Here is a 20,927-nt window from a genome sequence, read left to right on the forward strand (position 1 = left end):
CCTCACCAAGCTGCAGCTATTCTGATGCCTGGACCCCAGCTGACTAGAACTGGCAAAGCTCATATTACTCTCGACTAAGTTTGAAAGGCCAAAGAGAAATAATTTTAGTTACTTTAGTTACTGAGGTTAATGTACCTGAACGAGGTTTCAGGCCAAATGGAGCTGTGATGGTTGCAGTAGGAGACACTGAAGGGGAGTTCTCTCGTATCTGTGGGGTGAGAAGAGAAAACAATTGGGAAATGAAGAAGCAGACAGTACGTGTATGGTTAGTGATCATTATAAAAACTACTCTGCTTTTGCTGTGGCTGCCTTGTGATGGATGACAGCTTGGCTTTTTTTAAAAAAGACATTTTGTAAATACTCTAAGAGGCAGTCAATAGAATGTTTTCCAGCACCCTAGTCAGCTGTGTTACTGTTATTTCTTTTTTGTTGTTGCCTTGAAGTCTTTACTTGCTCGCTACAAAATCATCTTGCAGTGACAGGAAGCGGGTGATCTGCCTCTCATTTGACACAGCTGACTGCAGACGGGCAGGCACGCCAAAGAGCACAACTAACGGAGCCTCTGTAACATGGAGACACACACGGCTAACACTGAGCACACAGCCATCACTCAGACACTGCACGCCCAACCATCTCGGGTGGCAACTGAGGAAATGCCATCTGAGTGATCGTCTGCCGTTTTCCATAAAGACATTCCACCCCTAGATCTCAAAAGCTATTTCTCACAGAATTAATCTTTAGTGATGTATAGAGCCAAGTGATTTTGTGACAGTAAGTGACAACGAATGAGAGATCCCAGAGACATTCCCATCAACTCTTTAATCCCAGAGTCAGACTATCTAACTCTGGGACAGATGGTTCAGTTTGATCTTCATGGAATACCTCGGCTGCCATTAATCTTCAGGAAGCTTACCTCATTTGGAGAATACTGACTTCCATTACTTTGTAACGTTAGATCATTCTGCACCTTAAAAGGAGAGAGAAATGTGTACATTCCATTAGATTTTGAGAAAGAGGGGGCAAGGACTACATCTTTTTTATTGTCGCCATAGCCCTGGCCTCGAAGCACACACTAGCAAATGTTGAATTAATTCATGGTTAAGTGGCTAAGAAGGTCATACTTCTATTTTCTAAAATTACACAGCTTGTCTTCATTGAGGAAAAAAAATCTAAAGAACAGCACGGATTATCCCAAGATCTCCCCAACAGGGATCTTTCTCCAGTATCTATGAGTGCATCTTACCTGGCCAGGTTACCAAACTGTCTCCTGGTTCTCCTTTCTCTATTTTAATTATGGGTTTTTAGAAATGGTCCAAACTAGTAGTTCCAAAATATACAGAAGCATTCAGTAGGTACACACACCTGAACCCCAAGCAACCTTGAAAAACCTCATTCACGTGACCTGTTTGGTATCAGTCTGCTTTGGCAGTTACTGGTTAAGAGAGCTGCTAAGAAACCAAGCATAACTAAATATATGCACCCTAATAAACGAACAGTTTGGGGATAGGTAATAAACACCTTCATACATGCCACCATGAAAGTGTAAGTCTAAGATGCCGATTGTGTGGAGGAATGCTATTTAAAAATACCCCTAGTTTACATGAACCCAAGGGAAAATGCATGTAGAATAAAATGTCACTCATGTTCCTACCCAATTAAAGGGCCTTCTTAGAAAGTGCCAACCGGGCTTCCTCTCTAAGGACTTCTACCAACTCTCCCCATTGTCCTCTCAGGTTCCTCTCCTCAGTACTATTTACAAGCAAGGGAGGTGAATTCTCACCGTGTGGACACCCATGGTACATAACTTCATGTGGCCGGTCTTTCAAACTATGTTTAAGGCAGGTCACATGACATGCAGGCAGACCCTCCATGACCCCCGCCTCATCTCTCATGGTGGTAACACACTATGCTCAGTCTTCCCGGGCTACCCTTGCTCCCTGGTCCACAAACTAAGCTGTCCTCACGCCTGTTATACACTCTATCCTTTCCGGAAGAACATAGCAAACAGCGCAGGATGGCACACCACTAGAAACATTTCCAGTACCAACGTCTTCTGTTCACTCAACCATTTTGCTACTTCATAGGTCTCACGCTCTGTCCTCCACAACAACAACAAAACAAGTGAGACCACAGGTACAGGCCCAGGGGCCTAGTGAAGCCATAACTTAGTTCCTTTTCCTTCATCTCATGACTTCCTTTTTGCATCAGGCTGGCTGCCAGTCCCTTCCTTTTGAAAGCCTGTCATGGGTCCAAAGCTCCCTTGAGAGGGTAGACAAGAATGCCTTACAAAAGTACGGTTACTCACTAAAGCAAAGGAAGACAAGCTTACAGCACTGTAACCTGACAGAGAGCACCGGAAGCCGAACGGAGAGGGGTTCGGGAACCTCTGACCCCTAGAAGCTTCGTTTCCTTCCTGGTGCTCTGGCAATCATGGAAACAAGTAGGTTTTGTTTCTCCACAGCGTCTCACTAGGCAGTCCAGGTTCACCCTGAAACTGGAATCCTCCTGCCTCAATGGCAGAATTACACAATCCCCAACCAGACAGGCTGCCCCTGCCTCGGCCTGGCCAGAACAGGAAGTTGGAGTGTGTGCAGCTCCCCCTTACAGGTTGATAGGCTCAAGCACCTGGCTTGTGCGGGGGGGGGGGGGGGGGNGGGGGGGGGGGGGGGGATCCAAAATGAAAATCAGATGCAGACTGAATCGTGAACTAGGCTCAGTCTATATTTAGATACACACCCATCCTCTTCTAGCCTTTCCAAACTCCTTCCACACTCCTGGAAGCGTTGCTCATGAACTCATAAGTATGTTGGCTTCTTGCCTTCTGCCAAGACAAAGCTTTTAAGGAAAGGTTCCAAGCCATCAGCTTTCACTAAGGTTTGGAGCGTGACAAACTGAATACAAAGAGGCAATATAGTGTGATGGAATAGCCGGCCTATCCATTGCCATGGTAACAAGTCAGCCAGTCTCAACCGTGAGCATCACGCCCTGCATCCATGAACAGGTCACATTAACTCCTACATTTCCTAACAGGCATCTGGAATATACGCTGCTAAGAGAACGACCTTTGTGGTCCTCAAGGCTTCCTCAGTGGCACACAGCGACACCCAGAGCTTGCTTACTGAGGAGATGGAAACACAACGTCCTGATTTCATGAAGGTTTGACTTGGAAAAGGTCTGCTTTACTCTGGTGTAAAAGGAGCCTCACACAACCATGGCCTGCCTCAAACTTGTCGTGTAACCACAGCTACCACTGAAGCCCTGCTCCTCCTAACTCTGCCCCCTGATGCTCCAGGTGTGTGCTGCCATGCCATTTATTGAATGCTTTCAGTAAAACAGTCAATAAATTACTTTAGATTACTACTATAAAGCAGGTATAATTTTAAATGATTTTCCCTCACTGCAGGCAATTGTAAACGCTCTGAACCCATTAGCGGTAGGCGAGGCAAAGCAAAAGTGCTAGGTAGAATTAAATGCATTTTGGCATTAATGTTTTTAACAGCAATACATAATTGGAACCAGAAACCCATTATAAATCAAAAAGGGCCTGTGTTGATAAGGCCTTTAAAACATGAAGCATAAAACCTGGCATCCCCCCCCTCCCCATTTAGGAATAAACACTTGTAAACAGAGACACACTGTTTGAGCTGTGCTCTGGGTTTTTTTTTTATCTTGGAATCGTGTGTCCTCCTCACTCTGAAGTCATTCAGCAGGACAGTCACAGGGAGCTAAAACATCTCTTCAGAGACTTCTCACTGGCCATGCGGGAACAAGGAAATAACCATAATACAGCAATAAAATGGGGTCAGATAACAATGGAGTGTTTCAACTAAACACAAGAAATGGGAGCGAGAAGGACACAGCAAGCCTCCAAATTCCAGGGCCTGGGAAGAGCACTCGACAGCACCAAGGCAATATCCAAACTAAGAATGCAGACCCTCAATCAAGAGGAAGAATATTTCACAAGAAAAGGAAAAGGGTTAGGTACTGGAAATCCGGCTCAGTTAGTAGACCTAGCACACACAAGGTCCTGGGTTCAATCCACAGTGCCACATAGAGCACATCTATAATCCCTACCCTCCAGAGGTGGAAGCTAAATGGACAGAAGCTCATGATTGCCACCTGCTACACAGCAAGTTTGAGGCCAGCCTGGGCTACATTAGACCCTGTCTCCCAAAGAAAAGGCCTGGCAGCAGGGGCTCTCTGGTGGCACATGCGTATAATCCCAGAATTTGGGAGGTATGAGGAAGATGGTTAGGAGTTCCAGGTTATCTCCTGAGAACCACATAGAATTCTAGAGCAGCCTTGTCCTCCATTCTCTACAACTTCAACGTCATCACATCACCATCCTCAGAAACTCTGCAAAGCAAAGGAGACCGCAAAGAGACCAGAGAGACTCTGTAACCAAATGTAATACCTGACGCTAGCCTGACACCCACATCGAAGGGACAGGAAAACTCAGAGAACTGTTTTAGATCAACAGGCCTATAGACGGCTGGTGACAAGAGCTTATCGGCAGACACTAAGGAAGCAGAATCCTGAAATGTATCTACAGAAGATGGATCCCTATTTGTACACAATGTAACTGAAATGCAGAATGGTAAAGGAAGTGGTATCTACACTGTCAGCTATTTCAAAGAATGGTGGATGTGGAGAAAAGCGGAGAGACCAAATAACATAGCTGGTGTGGGTAAACATCACTACAGGCTGAATCTCCCTGTCCAAAAGGCAAGAGCTTGGAAGTGTCAGGACATGGGATCAAATTATCTGCAAATGCAGATAGGAGCTTGGAAATAGGACCTTAATCTAAACAGTTGGTTTTCATTTCAAATATGCTTTATACACATGGTGTGAGGGGATTTTATGCTCTGTTTTCAAGCTCACCTGTGTTTTAACTGTGTCCTGTCTCATGAGATCAAGTGCAAAAGTTTATATTTGTGGTGTTCTATTATTGCTAAAAACACTTCCAAGTTTTGTAACATCTTGTATTTGCATACTAAGAATAGTTAGCCTGTAGCTGGAAAGTGGAAGATTACAATATTTTTATAACTTTTATAGGACCCTGAAACTTATTTTTATATTCTTTTAAAGTTAAAAATATTTCTATATGTGCAACTTTTAAAAAACTGAGTCTTTGCAGAGGGACACTTGCTCTTTTAGGGGACCTGGGTTCAACTCCCAGTACCCACATAGCAACAGCTATCTATAACTCAAGTATAACTCCAAGGGATTGGACACCCTAGCCTGACCTCATACATGCATATGCATGTCTGTGGAACACACCTGTGAGCAAAACACTCATACATGCAAAAAAAAAAAAAAAAAGCTAGTCTGTATACTGAAATAAATATTCTCAAACAGAAAGCATATGGAAACCATTACAGGGAACCCTGCAGATAAAAGTCTCCTGATGTTCCACCCTGGTTTGTTTGCTGACATGTCCACCACACTGTGATTCTGTCTGAAGATCACACCGATAATAGTAAGACTGTAGAAAAATAACAGCTAGCATTGACATGCCCACTGCTGAGGGGTTTCTCCAGAATCATCTCATTTGAGCTACACAATAGCTATTATTAGACTGAAATTTACCAAAAATAAAAGTGAAGTTTAGAGAGGTTAATTAAATTGGACAGAGTTAGCAATTCAGTCAGGGCAGTCACGTAACGTAATTACCAATCCTTGCCCGTAACAATGCAATCACAATCTCTGCAAACCTAGCTTTCCCCTTTATGTTTCTTATTTTCCTCATTTCTTTTACTCAGACATGTTGAGTGTAAACCTGCTTAATTACTTCATAGTGCATGTGCGGTCAGATCCGGTACAGATGTTGGTTTGTAGGGGATCTCAGTCTCTCAATAGGCCATTTTAAGCCCACTCACTGGGAGGGATGGATTAGACTGTAATAGGCAGTGCGGTAGTTTGAGTAGAATGACCCCCATAGACTCAAAAACTCAAATACTTCATCCTAACTTAGTGGAACATTTTGAGAAGGATTCGGAGGTGTGGCCTCATTGGAAGAGGTATGTCTCTGGAAGCGGGCTTTGTGGTTTCAAAAGTCCACTCCATTTCTGCTAGTTAGCTTCTCTGTCTCCTGCTTGTGAACTGAGTTGTAAGCTTTCAACTACGGCTCCAGCACCACACCTGCCTGTCTGCTGCCATGTTCCCTACCATGGTAGTCATGGACTCTAACTTTCTGGAACCATGAGCAGCAAATTAAATGTTTTCTTTTGTAAGTTGGCTTGGTCATGGTGTTTTTACACAGCAATAGAAAAACAGACAGAAGTTGGTACTGGGGAGGGGGGTTTGCTATGACAAATGCTGTTTATTAGAGGAAGGTGGACGACTTGGGACTTTGAACGAGGAAAGCAGCTGGATGCTGTAAGCATGCCTTAACAGGGTAATCCTAGCAGAAGCTTGGGAGACAGTAGTGAGGAGAACAATGGGACTATGGAAGCCAAGTACAGTGGTTTCAGAGAAGAACAGTATTAGCAACTGGACTATATAGACCATTTTTTGATATTTTGGCAAAGAATGTGGCTGCATTTTGCCCTTATCCTAAGAATCTGCCTGAGGCTAACTGAAAAGTTTAAGGCTAACTTCACTGGCCAAGAATATCTGAAGATAGCTTCATATTCATCCTGTTGTATAGTTATTAGTAATAACTCTCATGAAACTCTACAGTGAAAAACAGCAAGCAGGACAAAAAGAAATGCAACATGTACAGTTTGAGAAGGGAAAGAGCACCAGAGAATTTAACACTGAAGCCCAGACTTGAAAGAGATAAAGAGATGCTCAATGCCAAATGGAGCAAAGGGAACGGTAAGATTCTACCCAGCTCATCTGCAAAGTCTGGAAAACGTCTCAGAGATTTCCTGGTCCTCAAAAAGCAAGAAATCAAAGTGTAAATATCATTCAAGGAGGGAGTCAGGCTCCATCCAAGGAGGAAAGCTAGATGTGGCAGCATCAGCCATGTGTCCTGGCTTTAGAATCATGAAGGATAGTGGAATAAAGGGGTTGTGGAATCTTCCTTCATGGTTAAGGAGAGCTCCTGAGGTCGGGCATGTGGGAGAGGAGTTCCTGCATGGTAGCCTTAAAAGGCCACTGAAAGTATGAAGCCATGAAAAGTGAAGCCTAGATCATGTTGGAGACCCCAGCACAATGGACAGAGCCTCGGAGCTATGGAATGTCTGCCAGAGAATGTTTCATACAGGAAATGGAACCAGCCCAAGCTACAAGTGTGTCACAGACCACAAAGATGAAAAGGCAGAGCCATCTAAGTTCCATCACATCAGACAAGGAATTATATGATCTGGAGTTTACCCCACTGAGTGCTTTGTTCTTCCCTCTTTGGTCTACTTTCTTCACTATGACACCATATGGTCCACATTCTTCCCTTTCAGAACACTAATGTATACTCTGTACCACTGTATGTTGGAATTATGTAATTTGCTTTCTTATTTTAAAGGGGTTACAATTAAGAGACTGCCTCAAGTCTCAAGAAAAACCCTGAAACTATGTTGAGACTATGGAGACTTGAAGGTGGACTGAATGCATTTTACATTATAGGACCACAAGCCTATGGAGTACAATGAGTAAAATCAGATGGTTTGAAATCAGAATACCCCTCACAGGTTCACAGATTTAAATGCTTGGTCCCCAGGTGGCAGAACTATTTAGCCAGGAATTAGAGGTGTGGTCTTGTTGGAGGAGGCAGGTCAATGGAAGCAGGCTTGGAGATTTCAAAAGTCCATGTCACTTCCAGATAACATACACTTGCCTTCCCCAGACCCCTACGTGTGTGTGTGTGTGTGTGTGTGTGTGTGTGTGTGTCTGTCTGTCTGTCTGCCTGTCTGTCTGTCTGTCTGTCTGTCTGTCTGTCTGTCTCCAGTTGATGGATTAAGATGTAAGCTCTCAGCTACTACTCTAGCATCACGCCAGCCTGCCTGCCTGTTCCCATGAGCCCTGTCATGATGGTCACATGTCACAGCAATAGAAACGTAACTTTAACAGGCTGTGATTCCTAACTACTACCCCAAACTTGCCTTTCCACAACTGGAATAAGCTTTCTCTAGAATCATTCTTACTTTTATGTCAAGACTGTTTTCTCTACTGCCTCCCAAATTTCACTCCATATAACTGTATCTAACTTATCCTTATTCTCTCCCCAAATATTCCCACCAGCTTCTCATAGTATTTTTTTGTGCTCTGAATGGACCTATGTATATTTTATACCTATTGCTTTTTGAGTCAGTATCTCTAGTTGTACCTAGGGCTTTTCAATTCAGCTAATCTGGCCAACCAGTTACCCTGAGAGACGCTCCTGTGTGCACCTTGTAGCACTGAAATCACAGGTACAGGCTGCAGTGCCGAGGGTCTGAACTTGGGGCTTTATGCCTGCATGGCCATCTACTTCCCCAACTCCCTATATATTCTTTTAATCTTCCCAAACATTCTCAGTTCCTTTGATGACGTCCTTCAGGTTCTTCATTTAGCCAGACTTCTTTCTCAACTCTAATTTAGTCTGCATCAACTGGGCCTCCCTCCATTTCTGAGCCAGAACTGGTTTCCTACACACTACAGTGGTCACTGCCTAACAAAGCGAGTCTGTTTTGGCAAACAAACTTAGAGAATCTAACCAAAAACAAAAAAAAAAAAACAACTCACATCTTTGAGGGAAGGTGGGAGACAATAGTCCACCATATTAGAGAATCAGGAAAGATTACAAACTCAGTCATGAACAAATACCGCTACTTTCCTCCCCCAAGGCAACACCGAGCTCTGTCCTTACCTCATGGTCTGGAGATGTCTCCAGCTGCAACTGGCCACTGCAGGAAGGTGGACAGAAAAGAGAGACAAAGTAGATTTTGAAACACGAACACATCATTTTAAAAAGAGAAAATATACTGAATTATAAAAGGTGAACGTACTTGAGTGAAGGGTCAGGGAATTCTAAGGCTTCTGCTGAGTCCATGGGGTACAGGTTCACAATACTTCTCTCTGTGATGTCTGTGCTTAGACTGAAGAGGAGGGAGAACAGAGAGCAGTGAAACCATTAAACGTCTGATTCGTTCTACGAGCTCCGTGCAGTTGAAACACTTAACCGACAAGCAAAACTGCAAAGTCTTTCTGACTTAGACTGCGATATTTAAAAATTAACAATTCCTTGGACCACAAGAATATTACCAGAAAAAAAATAAACTTGTCAAATTTATGGTAATTATTTTAAAATAAAGAACAAATATAGGAAGTAGCCAACATAGTGAAGAGGAACGTATATCCAATATAAAATGATTTCAACATGGTGGTTGACAGGTTGACATGATAGTCAAGTAAACCTTGTAAGTCTGTTGGGAAGTTCTTGTACAATGCATGGTCCTGACAAGGGCCCAATTCAAATTTAAAAAGCAACCTACAACCCAAGCCTTTATAAACATATTGACTGATTATCAGACATATGGCACTACCAGAAATAAATAGAAGTTTTAAATTTCCATTTTTAAATAGGGTTTTCCTCCTATGTTTCAGTAGAAACTGTTTTGTACTTCTACCATATTTCTGTTTTTCATAAAAGAAACCATTCACGCCCTATGACTGTCACGAGAGTTTAGGACCAGGAACCTGGTCTCAACTGCTACGGAAATTTGATTCTTTGACTTTGGATCTTGGAGAATAGGCAACTAAAGGACTTCACTTTGTTAGTGGTTACATCCAGACCAACTCTGGTCTAAATATTTTAGATGGTGACATAATTGATATAATGTGCTCAGTAAGTTAGTAGCCCTCATTTACACACAAGACCCAGGCCAGGAACAGATGTGCATACCCGTTGGGATCCTGAAGCAAGTTTTCTGCCTCTCTAAGCTGCTCAATCATCGCTATATCCAGATCCTGGTCTTTGGATGAATTTAGTCTGTAACGTAAAACAAAGTGTGAGTACAGAATGATTAGCAAGACATCTTAAGCGCAGCCTCACAAAACCCCATCAACCTTCTAATAAGGATTTTGACAAACTCAGCACTGTAATGAAGACACGCGAGTATCCTGCGGGCGGGTCCTATGGAGGTGGGAGAAGTCCCAGGGCAGGGAAAACTCAGTTCATCTCCAGGCTCCCAGGTTTTCACTTGCCCCATGGCCAGTCAAGCAACAGACAAGGACACTCGGGTCTTCCCATAAGACCAGCCTGGCTCTCCAGAGTGGAGCTGTATCAGTTTCAAGGCTTCCAACTCTGGTTTCATGTGAGGGGCTCAGTACGGGAGAGCAGCTCTCAGGATGGGGCTCAGTGTAGGACAGCAGCTCTCAGGCCTGATGCTTTATGAATGCAGGAAAATCAACTGTGGAGCTTATGAAAGGGACCAGCCCCCAACACACCAAAGCAAACCCAACCTCAAGTAAAGACAGTCCCTCTAGAAAGCTCCATGAATGATCCCGACTTAGAGTCAGGGTTGGGAAGAGATGTGAAACTGATAATGGGGTTTCCAAAGCTTTATCTGGCCTCACTTTCTTCCCTCGTGATTCGATGATGCTACACTGAGTCAGGCCTCCTTGGCCTCTCAGAAGCGTATCCAACAAGCAGCTGGTAAGACGGAGTGATACAGAGGGACTTCCCAGCAAGAGAAATTTGATCACAGTTTGGCTACTCTTCTTGCTACCCAAGGTAGGCCAATGAATTCCTACCGGTAGAGAACATTCTTAACAATCTGACCAGTCCTTTTTAAGGAAAAAATAATGCCCATAAGGAATAGTGGAAGGTCATCAAAACCTACATACATCCTACACCACAGACAGCAAAAACCTATGAAACAAACATCTACCCAATGCTACAGGTTCCAAGTCAAGTCCATGTAAGAGGTTCCTTTTCTGTCAAGACACTCATCTGCTCCCCTGGAGGTCTTGCCAAGTAAATACTGATATACAGCAGAGCAAAAAAAAAAAAAAAAGAGAGAGAGAGAGAGAGAGAGAGAGAGATATTCACTTGGTACAAGATTCCTCAAGGTCAAATGTTAGCTTCTCTGGCCTTGGACAGAAAGGCAGCACCAATCGAGGCTGCAAACTCATCATCTGCAATATGGCAGACTCAGAGCTTCTAGGACTGCTACAAAGATTAACTGGGCTGCTGCCTAGGAAATAAAACAGTGCCAGGCACACAGAATTTAATATATGCTAGCTATGACAGTTATTAGATTGGCAACCAGGACATTAGAGAAATGCATTTCAAAGATTTGAACCAGGTGACCACGGATGAAGGGACTGGATCTCCAGACATTAGGTGTGGCTATTGGCTTCTTCAAGGAAAGTAGAAGATGTTCTCACTGTTAAATTTTTATTGACAGACTCAAGTAAAACTCAGGGACAATGAAGTAGAACTTTCTGTTGTGCTGTGGTATGAATGTACATCCCAAAATTTATGTGTAGAAAACTCAGTGCCAAAGAGGACAGTGTTAGGCATAGAACCTTGATCAAGGAATCTAGGACACCCAAGGCAACAATGGACACTATTATTACAGGAGGTAGCTCCTTATCTATAGGAGCTCAGCTCTGTCTCCACCTCTCATATTCTCTTCCCATGGGACAGCTTCTGCTGTGTTATGATGGGCCAAGAAGCTCTCAGTAGACACAGCCTCTTGATCTTGGATTTCTAAACCAATTAACTGCAAGCCAAATAAACTTCTACTGTATGTGTTACCCAGTCCATGTGAGTAGCACAAATGAAGATTGACTATAAGATCCAAGACTGTAAGAAGAGTCACAGGAAAACTGGCAACTTCTTATCTGTATGACTGGGGAAGATTCTAGGCTTGCCCAAAGAAAAGTAGATCATAATCTATCAGGACATGACTGTCAGAGTATCTGAAGAGGAATGGTGGCCCATGACCCAGCTCTGGCACTCACAGTTCCTCCATGTGCCAGTGAGCATCCTCTTCTATCCGCAATAGCTCTTCACAGTCTTCTGCCTGGTCCTATGATAGAGCACATGGGCTTTTTAATGAAGAGTTAAAACCGGTCCCAGTCCCTATTCATGGCAGTGTAATTCACAAGAGCCAAACGGAAAAAACAAGCCAGTTGTCCACTGACATGCATGCTAAGGATATATAATGGAATCTTCTTTATAAGGAGGACATTATTACACTATATACAGAAAACCTTGAGCATGAGATAACACACCCCACACACAGGCGCACGCACACAGGCACGCGCGCGCACACACACACTGCATTATCCTACACATGTGAGTTACTTACAGTGGTCAAACTTATTGAGAAGGAAAGCAAAGCAGTAACTTCCAGAGACAGGAGGCACAGTGGGAAGATTTAGTGGTCAGAGAGAAGAGGCATGATGGGAAGATATAAGTGGTAAATAGTCTCAGTTCAGAAGGATGAAAAAGGTTTTAGTGGTAACAGAACAGAATAACAATACATGGTTAAAACAAACTACAGTGTTCAACTGAAATGTGGCTAAAACGTTGGGTTGTGGTGGCATATGGCTAGTGTGCATTTGCACTTCAGCATCTGGAAGGTCAAAGAAGGCAGATGGAACATGAGTTCAAGGGCAGCCTGTGCTACCTACGAAGACCTTGCCTCAAAAAAATTTACAGATAAAAGATTTTATAAGTTATACGTATTTTGCCACAATTAAAACATAAAATAATAATAATAACTCCACCACGCTGGCTTAGGATTATAACATCCATCAGATGGAAGCAACATAAAGCCCATCTGAGTTCCTTATTTAATTCAACTTACTGGTATTCAACAATAGGAAATGCCCTGCACTGAATCCAGTAGTTTCGTGTGAACAAAGTCAGAGACACTCATGTCTTCACTGAGTCTCCCACACCGAAGCTCTCCAGAGACGCTGCATTGAGAGTGCATCCTAGGAAAGTTGTGTCCACTGTGGGCCTTTCATGGATCTCCTTGGACTTTTTCCTCAGACAAGGAAAATGTGGCAGAGAGCCACCCTGGAGTAGGTACATTTCCCTATTATGGAAAGTACATTGGACTGCGGGCTATCGGGCACATCTCCATTGGTTCTCTTCAGGATGAGACTTTCCCTGAGGAGGGTGTTTCAAAAACCTCTCCGACCTTTACTGCCTAGACGATACTTTCAGTGTACAACAAGAAAAACTGTGTCACTCTGCAAGTGATGGTGAAGTCATATAAACTGTGTCACTCTGCAAGTGACGGTGAAGTCCATGAAATCAGACTTCCAGGTGACACGTCCAAAGCAACCTGCCCCAGGTCTTCTAGGCTTCCACTAGTGAAGGCAAGGGGGTTGTCTTCTAATTTTTAACTTCAGAATGAAAACTCAACAGAACACGCAGTTGTTCTCTAGAACACAGAACAGGTTGGCATTGGCCTGCTAAGCTTTTTATTTGCAAATTACACAGCATTTGAGAACTGGCACAGTCATCTGCAGTGCCCAAAGCAGTGCTTGGAGTACATGTAAGTAACACATGCACACACACACACACACACACACACTCATATACACAAACACATACACATACATATACACACATACAACTCACATACACACTCATATACACACATACATGCACACATACATGTCTAAACACACACACACTCACATATACACACTCACATACACACATACACTCACATGCACCTCACATACACAAATATACACGCATAAACACACACATACACACACATATACATACACTCACAATCAACTCATATATGCACAATCACACATACATAAGCACACACTCAGGTAGACACATACACAAAGTGATTAACAAACATAAGCAGAACCCGGGTGAGGCAGGATAAGGGACACTCTGCCTCTGGCTCCGATTCTCATAGTAGACACTGAGCAAGCACTGCTGCTGGTCCACTTAGCATACTTTTCATAGTTTTGTGCCTTCAAAAACTTATTTCATGGTTCTAAGTGGGGCCGAAATACAATGCTGAGATGCAGATTAATCTTCCTAGACAACTTCCTGAGATGACTCCAAAGTACCCCCAAAGAAACAACGTGTTAGGTAAGCTTTTTACAGGTGTGCATTACAGTGTTAGTGAATTCAGTGCTAATGAACCAATAGCATGCAGGCACCCTAAGGTTACACCACTGGTGAAGCTGTAGCCATCTGAGGTGGGCAAGTGCACACTGACAGAAAGAATTCTGTTACAACACATCTTCCAGACCTTATCTCTAACCTTAAAGCATGGCTGACTGGACACTGAGCCAGGAGTCTCTAAACAGAAATGCACATGAAACAAGGCTTTGTATTGGCTGACAGAAATGTGACCCAAGGCTCTCAGAAATCCAACTTTGTATTTCCTCTGAGTAGACTAGCTCTGCGCTGGATGTGAAACACGCATAGTGGTTTCACACATTACAACTATTATGAGTGATTTTTTTTTAAAAAGTGCCATAATAACAAAAACAGTAGATGCCAATTCAGTATATAAGGCAGGATTATATAAAACACAGAGCTTTTCGTGGCCAGTATGCTGGGAAGCCTGTCACACTCATAGGTCACAAAACAGAAGTCAAGCCTAATACATGGTTGCTCCTTGAGTGTCACCCTCAGGATCCACCCTCCACATCAGCCACCCCCAGGGTGCTGGCATCCCAGAACTCTCTGAATCCAGGGGATGCTGTGCTTTACTAATCTGAGACTTCAAGTGTTCTATTTTTAGTCTCAACTTAAGAGACATTCTTGATGAAATGAAGACAGAATCATTTTTCCATGTTCTAATGACTGACCTGCCCCACAAAGCTGACAGACAGGAGTCAAGTGCGGGAGAGCCTTATGGGAATGACCTAAGAGTGATGTGAGCACATCTGTGCACCGAGACAATGGCTGGTGGCAGAGTAGAGAATATGTGCACTTATGTGCACACATGTATGTATGGAGGCTGTGTTGGCTGAGGAGTGGCATGTTCATCATCGCAGCAAGACATGATGAACCCAGCCAAAGGTATGTCAATCAAGATACAAGATGAAGAGAAACACTGAAGTTGAAAAGCTAGAGTAGTGTAAAGACTACATGTTCTATGTTTTACCATCTCTGTGTTTCTATAATCGCTTTAGACTGTCTATGTTGCACAAACTAAGTCAGGTTCACTATGAAATTGTCAAGTTCATTATTTCAGTCTCAAGGGCACAAAGAAGGCTACAATACATTAGAGCCTCAAGCAGTCCAAGTGAAGTTCAGCTTGTTTTTCTCCCAGTGGCCTGGGAGGCAATTCCCTGGAATGCTGGTTAGCATGGAGGAAGGTATCAAGCGAATCATCAGAAAACACAGATGAGGGGCTGCCACAATGGCTCAGCAGGTCAAGGTGCCTGCTGCTAAGCCTGATGATTTGAGTTCAATCCCTGGGGAAGGAGAGAACTGACTCCCACCAGTTGCCCTCTGACATCCGTACAGGAGCCATCTTGTCAGCCCGTGGAACTGAAACTTTTGGAGTCATATAAACTTTTGAGCTTCTAGTTTTGGAGCATTTTCGATCTCAGATTTTTGGATTAGGGACCCTAGTGCTGTAACGTCTATATGAGCATTCAAAAAAAAGGACATTTCTAGTTTTAAGGATATTGGATTTTAAAAAAGCACAGCCTGGGCTCTCAGGCTAAGCACTCACATAAACCATCTAAGCACTCACGTAAAACATGGGGAAAATGAAACAATTTTGGAACTTCTGCAAGTGGTCATGGTCAGTCTGGTAAACCTGTCTTAAGAAGAGGCTGAACAAGTCCTGAATCAGAAAACAAAAATTATTTATAAATAGACAGTCTAGAGACGAGCTTGGCTGGGGCCAGTTCTCAATGTCAGGGGGGAACAAGCCTCAAGCTTAGAGCGGATATGCTGGAGGCTTTGAGACATGTTTGTCTGAAATCTTTGGATCTGAATTCTAAGGTCCCAAGCAGAGGAAAATGAGTTGAGCTGCAAAACCTTGCCTTAATATAGTTCATAAGTCCCGAGTGTAAGGCATCTGCACGGCCAGCAAACTGCTCTCTTTCTTGTCCTGAGCTGCCGCCACTGTCCCCCAAAACGGAAGGCTTCGGCTGAAATTCTCCTGTCAGGAAAACACAGAGAAAGCAAGAAAGCGTGACTTCAAAGACAGAGGCATGAAGCACACGCAGGTCCTCAAACACACAACCAACCCCTCCCTCACCCGCTGCCGAGGCCCCTGAGCAACCCATGATTTATTGCCTCTGCACAATGTAAGGGAGGAATTAAACATGGGAGAAGAGGAAGAAACAGAAAATAAACAGAAGACCCACAAACTGACTATTAAAAGTCAAGGCCTCTTCAGGGCTTTAGCTCCCCATGAAAGAAATGAAATGCCTCCCGTGCTTTGGAAGAGTGGAGAAAATTACAAAAGCATTTTGGTGTTTTTAGAAATACGTGGCTAACTGTTACAAATTCTAAGTTCAACAAAATGTATGGACCCCCATTGCCTGGAAACCATTATGCCATTTAGATACCTATGTGCATATGCATTATAGGGATTAAATTACTTCTGTCCTTAAGCAACCAAGAACCCTAAGGAGACGTGAGACAAGACGAGACAAGAACCCCAGATCCTGCCCACGAAAGAAATCACCCAGGAAAGGCCCTGAAGAAGCCAGAGCAGGCTGGGGCAGAACCCATCTGTCCCAGCAGGCAGAAGGCAGGTAAGGGGACAGCTCAGAGGAGTCTTCTGACTGAAGAGTAAATAGGAAAAGACAGGGAGAGTGTCCCTTACATAGTGACACTGCAAGAAGTCGAGGGGACAGCTTTGTTACTCGTCTCTGGGATGGAACACATGAGACGAGAATACTTAACAACATTTAAAGTTTTAAAAAAGGAAAATCTGTCTTAAATATGACCCCCCCCCAATGCTAACGGTGAGTAATGGCGTGTCAGTCTTCCAGCTATCTGCATCTACCAACTTCTCCCTGAGACTTGGAGATTTTACGCCAGCTCTTAGAGCTGTCCTTCATCTTACCCATCAATCATATCAATATTTTCTTTTCACAAATGAATTTGAAGAATCTCCTACACTCTTGAGAATGAGGACTCTGCTACTCACTGTAAGGAGCAGAGCTGGCTTGCGAAACCACGGGTAATCATTTCAAACGTCTGAGCCTTGGTTTCCCCATCCCGCACTACAGTCGGAAGAGCTGTCTAGACTGGGAATGAAATCACTCCCTGTGGGCATGACAGTTGGCTCCCAGGATGTGTGACATAAAGAGTAACTGATCATCTGCACCTCTGTGTGTGCTTGCCCTAAGTCTAGCTAAACCTGCAACGCAAGCTCTCTCGGCACACGTCGCTGTCGCTCTCAGACCTTTAGCTGGGGTGAGCCGATGGCACGCATCCTCCTTGATGGTCTGCTCTTCTTCCATGATGTTTGACATGGGCACGTTGAGGCTGACCGTGTCCTCATCAGAGGGCTAAAAAGATACAGGGAGTCACATCATTCTAGGGAGAGGGCTTGTCGATGCACACAAAGCGGCACCCTAACCTGACAAACAGCATAGTGCTTACAAACTCAGAAACAGCAACTGATAGCAATGTCAGAAAGGGGGAGCCACTGTTCACAGGGGTGGCAGGGATGCACCTGAGACTCTGAGGGCCGCTGCTGAGGCTCGGCTTTGTGAACGGGCGCTGGCTATGAGTACAGATTCACAGTGCTCACACTGCACACACACCACCACATAGATTCATGGGCTGAAGTCGCCGTGGCTTCTCCCTTTCTGAGCTTACAGCCACAGTCAAGTCACCAGCGGGCCACGCAGTACCCAACACAGCAAGGGAACGCTTGTAGACAAACTATAGCCCTAAATTATAAACTTACTAGGAGAGGTGCAGTCAGGTCTGACAAAGGGTTGATGGACCAAAAGTACGTGGAGGTAGTCACACTCAGGAGGCAGGCAACTGAGTGCGTATTTTGTTTATGATATTAAGGGTCGGTGTCCAGTCTTGACTTGCATTGAGGAAGCAGCACCAGGCCGGTGACAGTGTTATCAGGTTTTAGGTATAAGGAAAGGGTGTTCTGTGTGACTTATAAGACAAAGGTTCTATGAAGTAACAGGAGTTAATTCTCTCTGATTTCTCTCCTTCACCGCACTAGCCAACGATGTCCATTCAGGAATCTACAATCCCATCACAAGTTAAGACACAGATCCTCATTTCTCCCTCTCTCCATTTTAGTGTCTCTGTCTAGGGACAAGTGGCAAGCATCCTAAGCCACAGGAAGCAGGACCTCCAAACACGCCCTCGGGTGTGCGGCCAGTTCCTGGAGCAATTCTTGCCCTTAGACACATGCACAGACCACTTAGAGACACCAGAAAGCTCACCGAAGAAATATCCACAGATCCCCACAAGTTCTTGCTAAGTTATCTTGAGAAAGCCATGTGTTTAGTATTTTCATGACCAATGTTAAGTCAACCAGATGGTGGCATTCGTCAGAGAAAGGGGACAGGCCTGACTACTGACCCCAGCAGTGAGGTGTAAACAGGGAGTGGGTGTGACCAAAAAATTTATAAGTAACACACGGTGTGGTATAATTCAAAACCTCGCCAACTTTAAAAAAAAAAAAAGTACCACAGAGATGCACTCAGACAATGAGGCTGGTGTGTGAGGTAAGAAAGACAAAGGAAAGATGTATTTTATTCTGCCAAATTATACTCTTTTCCACAGTCCCCTTTTTCCTCCCTCCACCTCCTACCCTTACAGCTAGCAAAAGTCCAAAGATATGCATTTAATTAAAGGGGGAGAATAAATCCTTGGGCTCTCTTCAGAATGCTATTAGCATCATACTTATAAGTAAGAGGAGGATAATGAAGTTTCTTCCGTGATGTTTTATTAATGAACTTAATTACTCTTCCAAGAGAGATAAAGGAGAGCTTGTTTTAATTTAATGGAAAATAAGCCCGGGGTGGGTAGTTTCTGCGACAATCGCCCATTTGAGGGGACTTATGAGTTTTCATGAAGTCCAGGGGGTTAAAGAGAATGCAACACAAGAAAGTGATGCGTTCAGCATTCCAACCCTGCCGGCAACCCACAGCCAACTGTCAGTGTGGTTTCACGTGGGTCATGGCCTCACACAGATACGGGATGTCTTTTGCTTTCCACTGAGTCTTCTTCAAAATGTTAATAAATAAATAATTAAATAAATAAATTCTTTAACAACAACAAAAAAAAAAAACAAACAAAATCCTGATGAACTTGAATTTGTTTTTTATATGTGTGTGTGCACACGTGTCCCTGTCCGTGTAGCATGTGGAAGCCAGAGATCAAAGCTGGGCGTCTCCCTCGCTAGCTCTCCACATTCTACTTGAGACAGGTCCCCTCACTGAACCTGGACTGCACTGATTCAGCTGAGCTGACTGGCCTGCAGCTCCAGGGGTCCTTCTTGTCTCTCTCTTCCTCACAGTGTGGTCACAGGCTCATTCTTCTGGGTTTGGCTTGTACGGGTGCTCTGGGCTGAACTCGGGTCCTCACGCTTGTGTGACAAGCATTTTACAAGACTAACCCATCTCCCCAGCCATAGACTTTAGGTTATTTTGTTTTGAAATATACAACATTATAGTGCATCTTGTGGAAAATAGACCTATCTGCTTACTAAAGCTGTAGACCAGAGAAGAACTGGAAACATTTTTTTCCTGAAGTCACACCTGATAAAAATATGGTGTGTGTGTGTGTGTGTGTGTGTGTGTAAGAGAGAGAGAGAGAGAGTAACTGGCCTAGTCATTACAACCTCAAGGACCCCCTATGGGATCTAATAGACCATACATGGGGCCAAAAAAAGATACAAATGTCATGTTCTATTACTAATGGAAGTTCTATCATGCCTGATTGATGAAACTGAGCTTATGCACAAATTTAATTTTCTGAACATAAGGCAGCCAGAAATACAAATATTGTTTCTAAAACAATAGGTAAGGGCCAGCAAGATAGTTCAGCATGAAAATGTGCCGGGAGCCAAGCCTGATGACCTGCCTGAGTTCAATCCCTGGACCGCCACATGGTGGAAGGAGTGAACTGACTCCTGCAGGCTGCCTTCGGACCACCACATGTGTGTTGTGACACATCCGCACCCTCTGAACACACACATTAGCTTAAATATTTTAACAGCTAGTTACAGACATCTCAGTGAAAAAGCCATTCATCAAAATGCGCATTTGATTCCTTAACACTTAGGGATGTATCTAGCCATGCTTCCCTAAAGTACCATTAAAAACAGGTATGTTCACCAAAGTGCTTCATACTAATACATGGTCCTTTCATAACATTCATTTAGAATTGAAGACTATTCTAGATAATGTGGAAGTGGGATAGGGAAAAGACGGGGACTCTTAGGAACACTGAGTGACAGCAGCTAGCATTCACACACCCCTCGGGGTCCCAAGCTGCTTTCACTCATGATTGAACTGTCAATTCAGATCGTTCAAATGCACCAGTGGCTTTTTCCTAGAGAAAGATTTTGGTGGACACAGACAGACAGATGCAGAATGCAAGGCAATGCTGCGGTCCCCAGATTTACCTCAGTGGCAGATAACCGCTTATCTCCATTGTCACTTCCAACCCCCGAGTCTGAGTCCTTCTTACTGCAGCGGACATCGTCAGCATTCAGTTTGTTTAGAAAAGGATTGAAAAATCACAAAATTGACACCAAGGGGTATCGATTAATAATGTAATTATTGCTTCATTTTATAAAACACATCATCATTATTGAAGTTCTTGGTATACAGCAACAAGTCAGTCTAGTTCTAAGAACTACTAAGATCACACACCTATATTGAAAACTTACACCTGCCAAGGATATCATAAATTCTCTGGACTCAGGGTTTCCTCCTCTGAGGAGCAACTTATTTCTTTGAAACAGTTACTAATTTTATCTTATTGATACGTATATAGAAGCAGTAAGACATATAATTATTTTATGTCACAGGTATTATTTTCAGCCATTTTG

General features: G+C 43.6%; 1 protein-coding gene across 4 annotated transcripts in view; it reads right to left on the minus strand.

Moving 5' to 3' along the window:
- Positions 1-20,927, minus strand: part of Lrch1 (leucine rich repeats and calponin homology domain containing 1) — a 179,513-nt gene that overhangs the window by 34,995 nt on the left and 123,591 nt on the right. For all 4 annotated transcript variants that reach the window (XM_021203346.2, XM_029541474.1, XM_021203345.2 and 1 more), the window contains exons 7-15: positions 20,499-20,562; positions 17,298-17,403; positions 15,922-16,040; positions 11,890-11,957; positions 9,824-9,910; positions 8,928-9,017; positions 8,789-8,825; positions 914-967; positions 136-208 (exon numbers count right to left, since the gene is read on the minus strand). In XM_021203346.2, coding sequence (XP_021059005.1) covers positions 136-208; positions 914-967; positions 8,789-8,825; positions 8,928-9,017; positions 9,824-9,910; positions 11,890-11,957; positions 15,922-16,040; positions 17,298-17,403; positions 20,499-20,562 — 698 coding nt within the window. The remainder of the gene's footprint in view (positions 1-135; positions 209-913; positions 968-8,788; positions 8,826-8,927; positions 9,018-9,823; positions 9,911-11,889; positions 11,958-15,921; positions 16,041-17,297; positions 17,404-20,498; positions 20,563-20,927) is intronic.

This window comes from Mus pahari, chromosome 8, assembly GCF_900095145.1.
Source record: "Mus pahari chromosome 8, PAHARI_EIJ_v1.1, whole genome shotgun sequence".
NCBI classification, from domain to species: domain Eukaryota; kingdom Metazoa; phylum Chordata; class Mammalia; order Rodentia; family Muridae; genus Mus; species Mus pahari.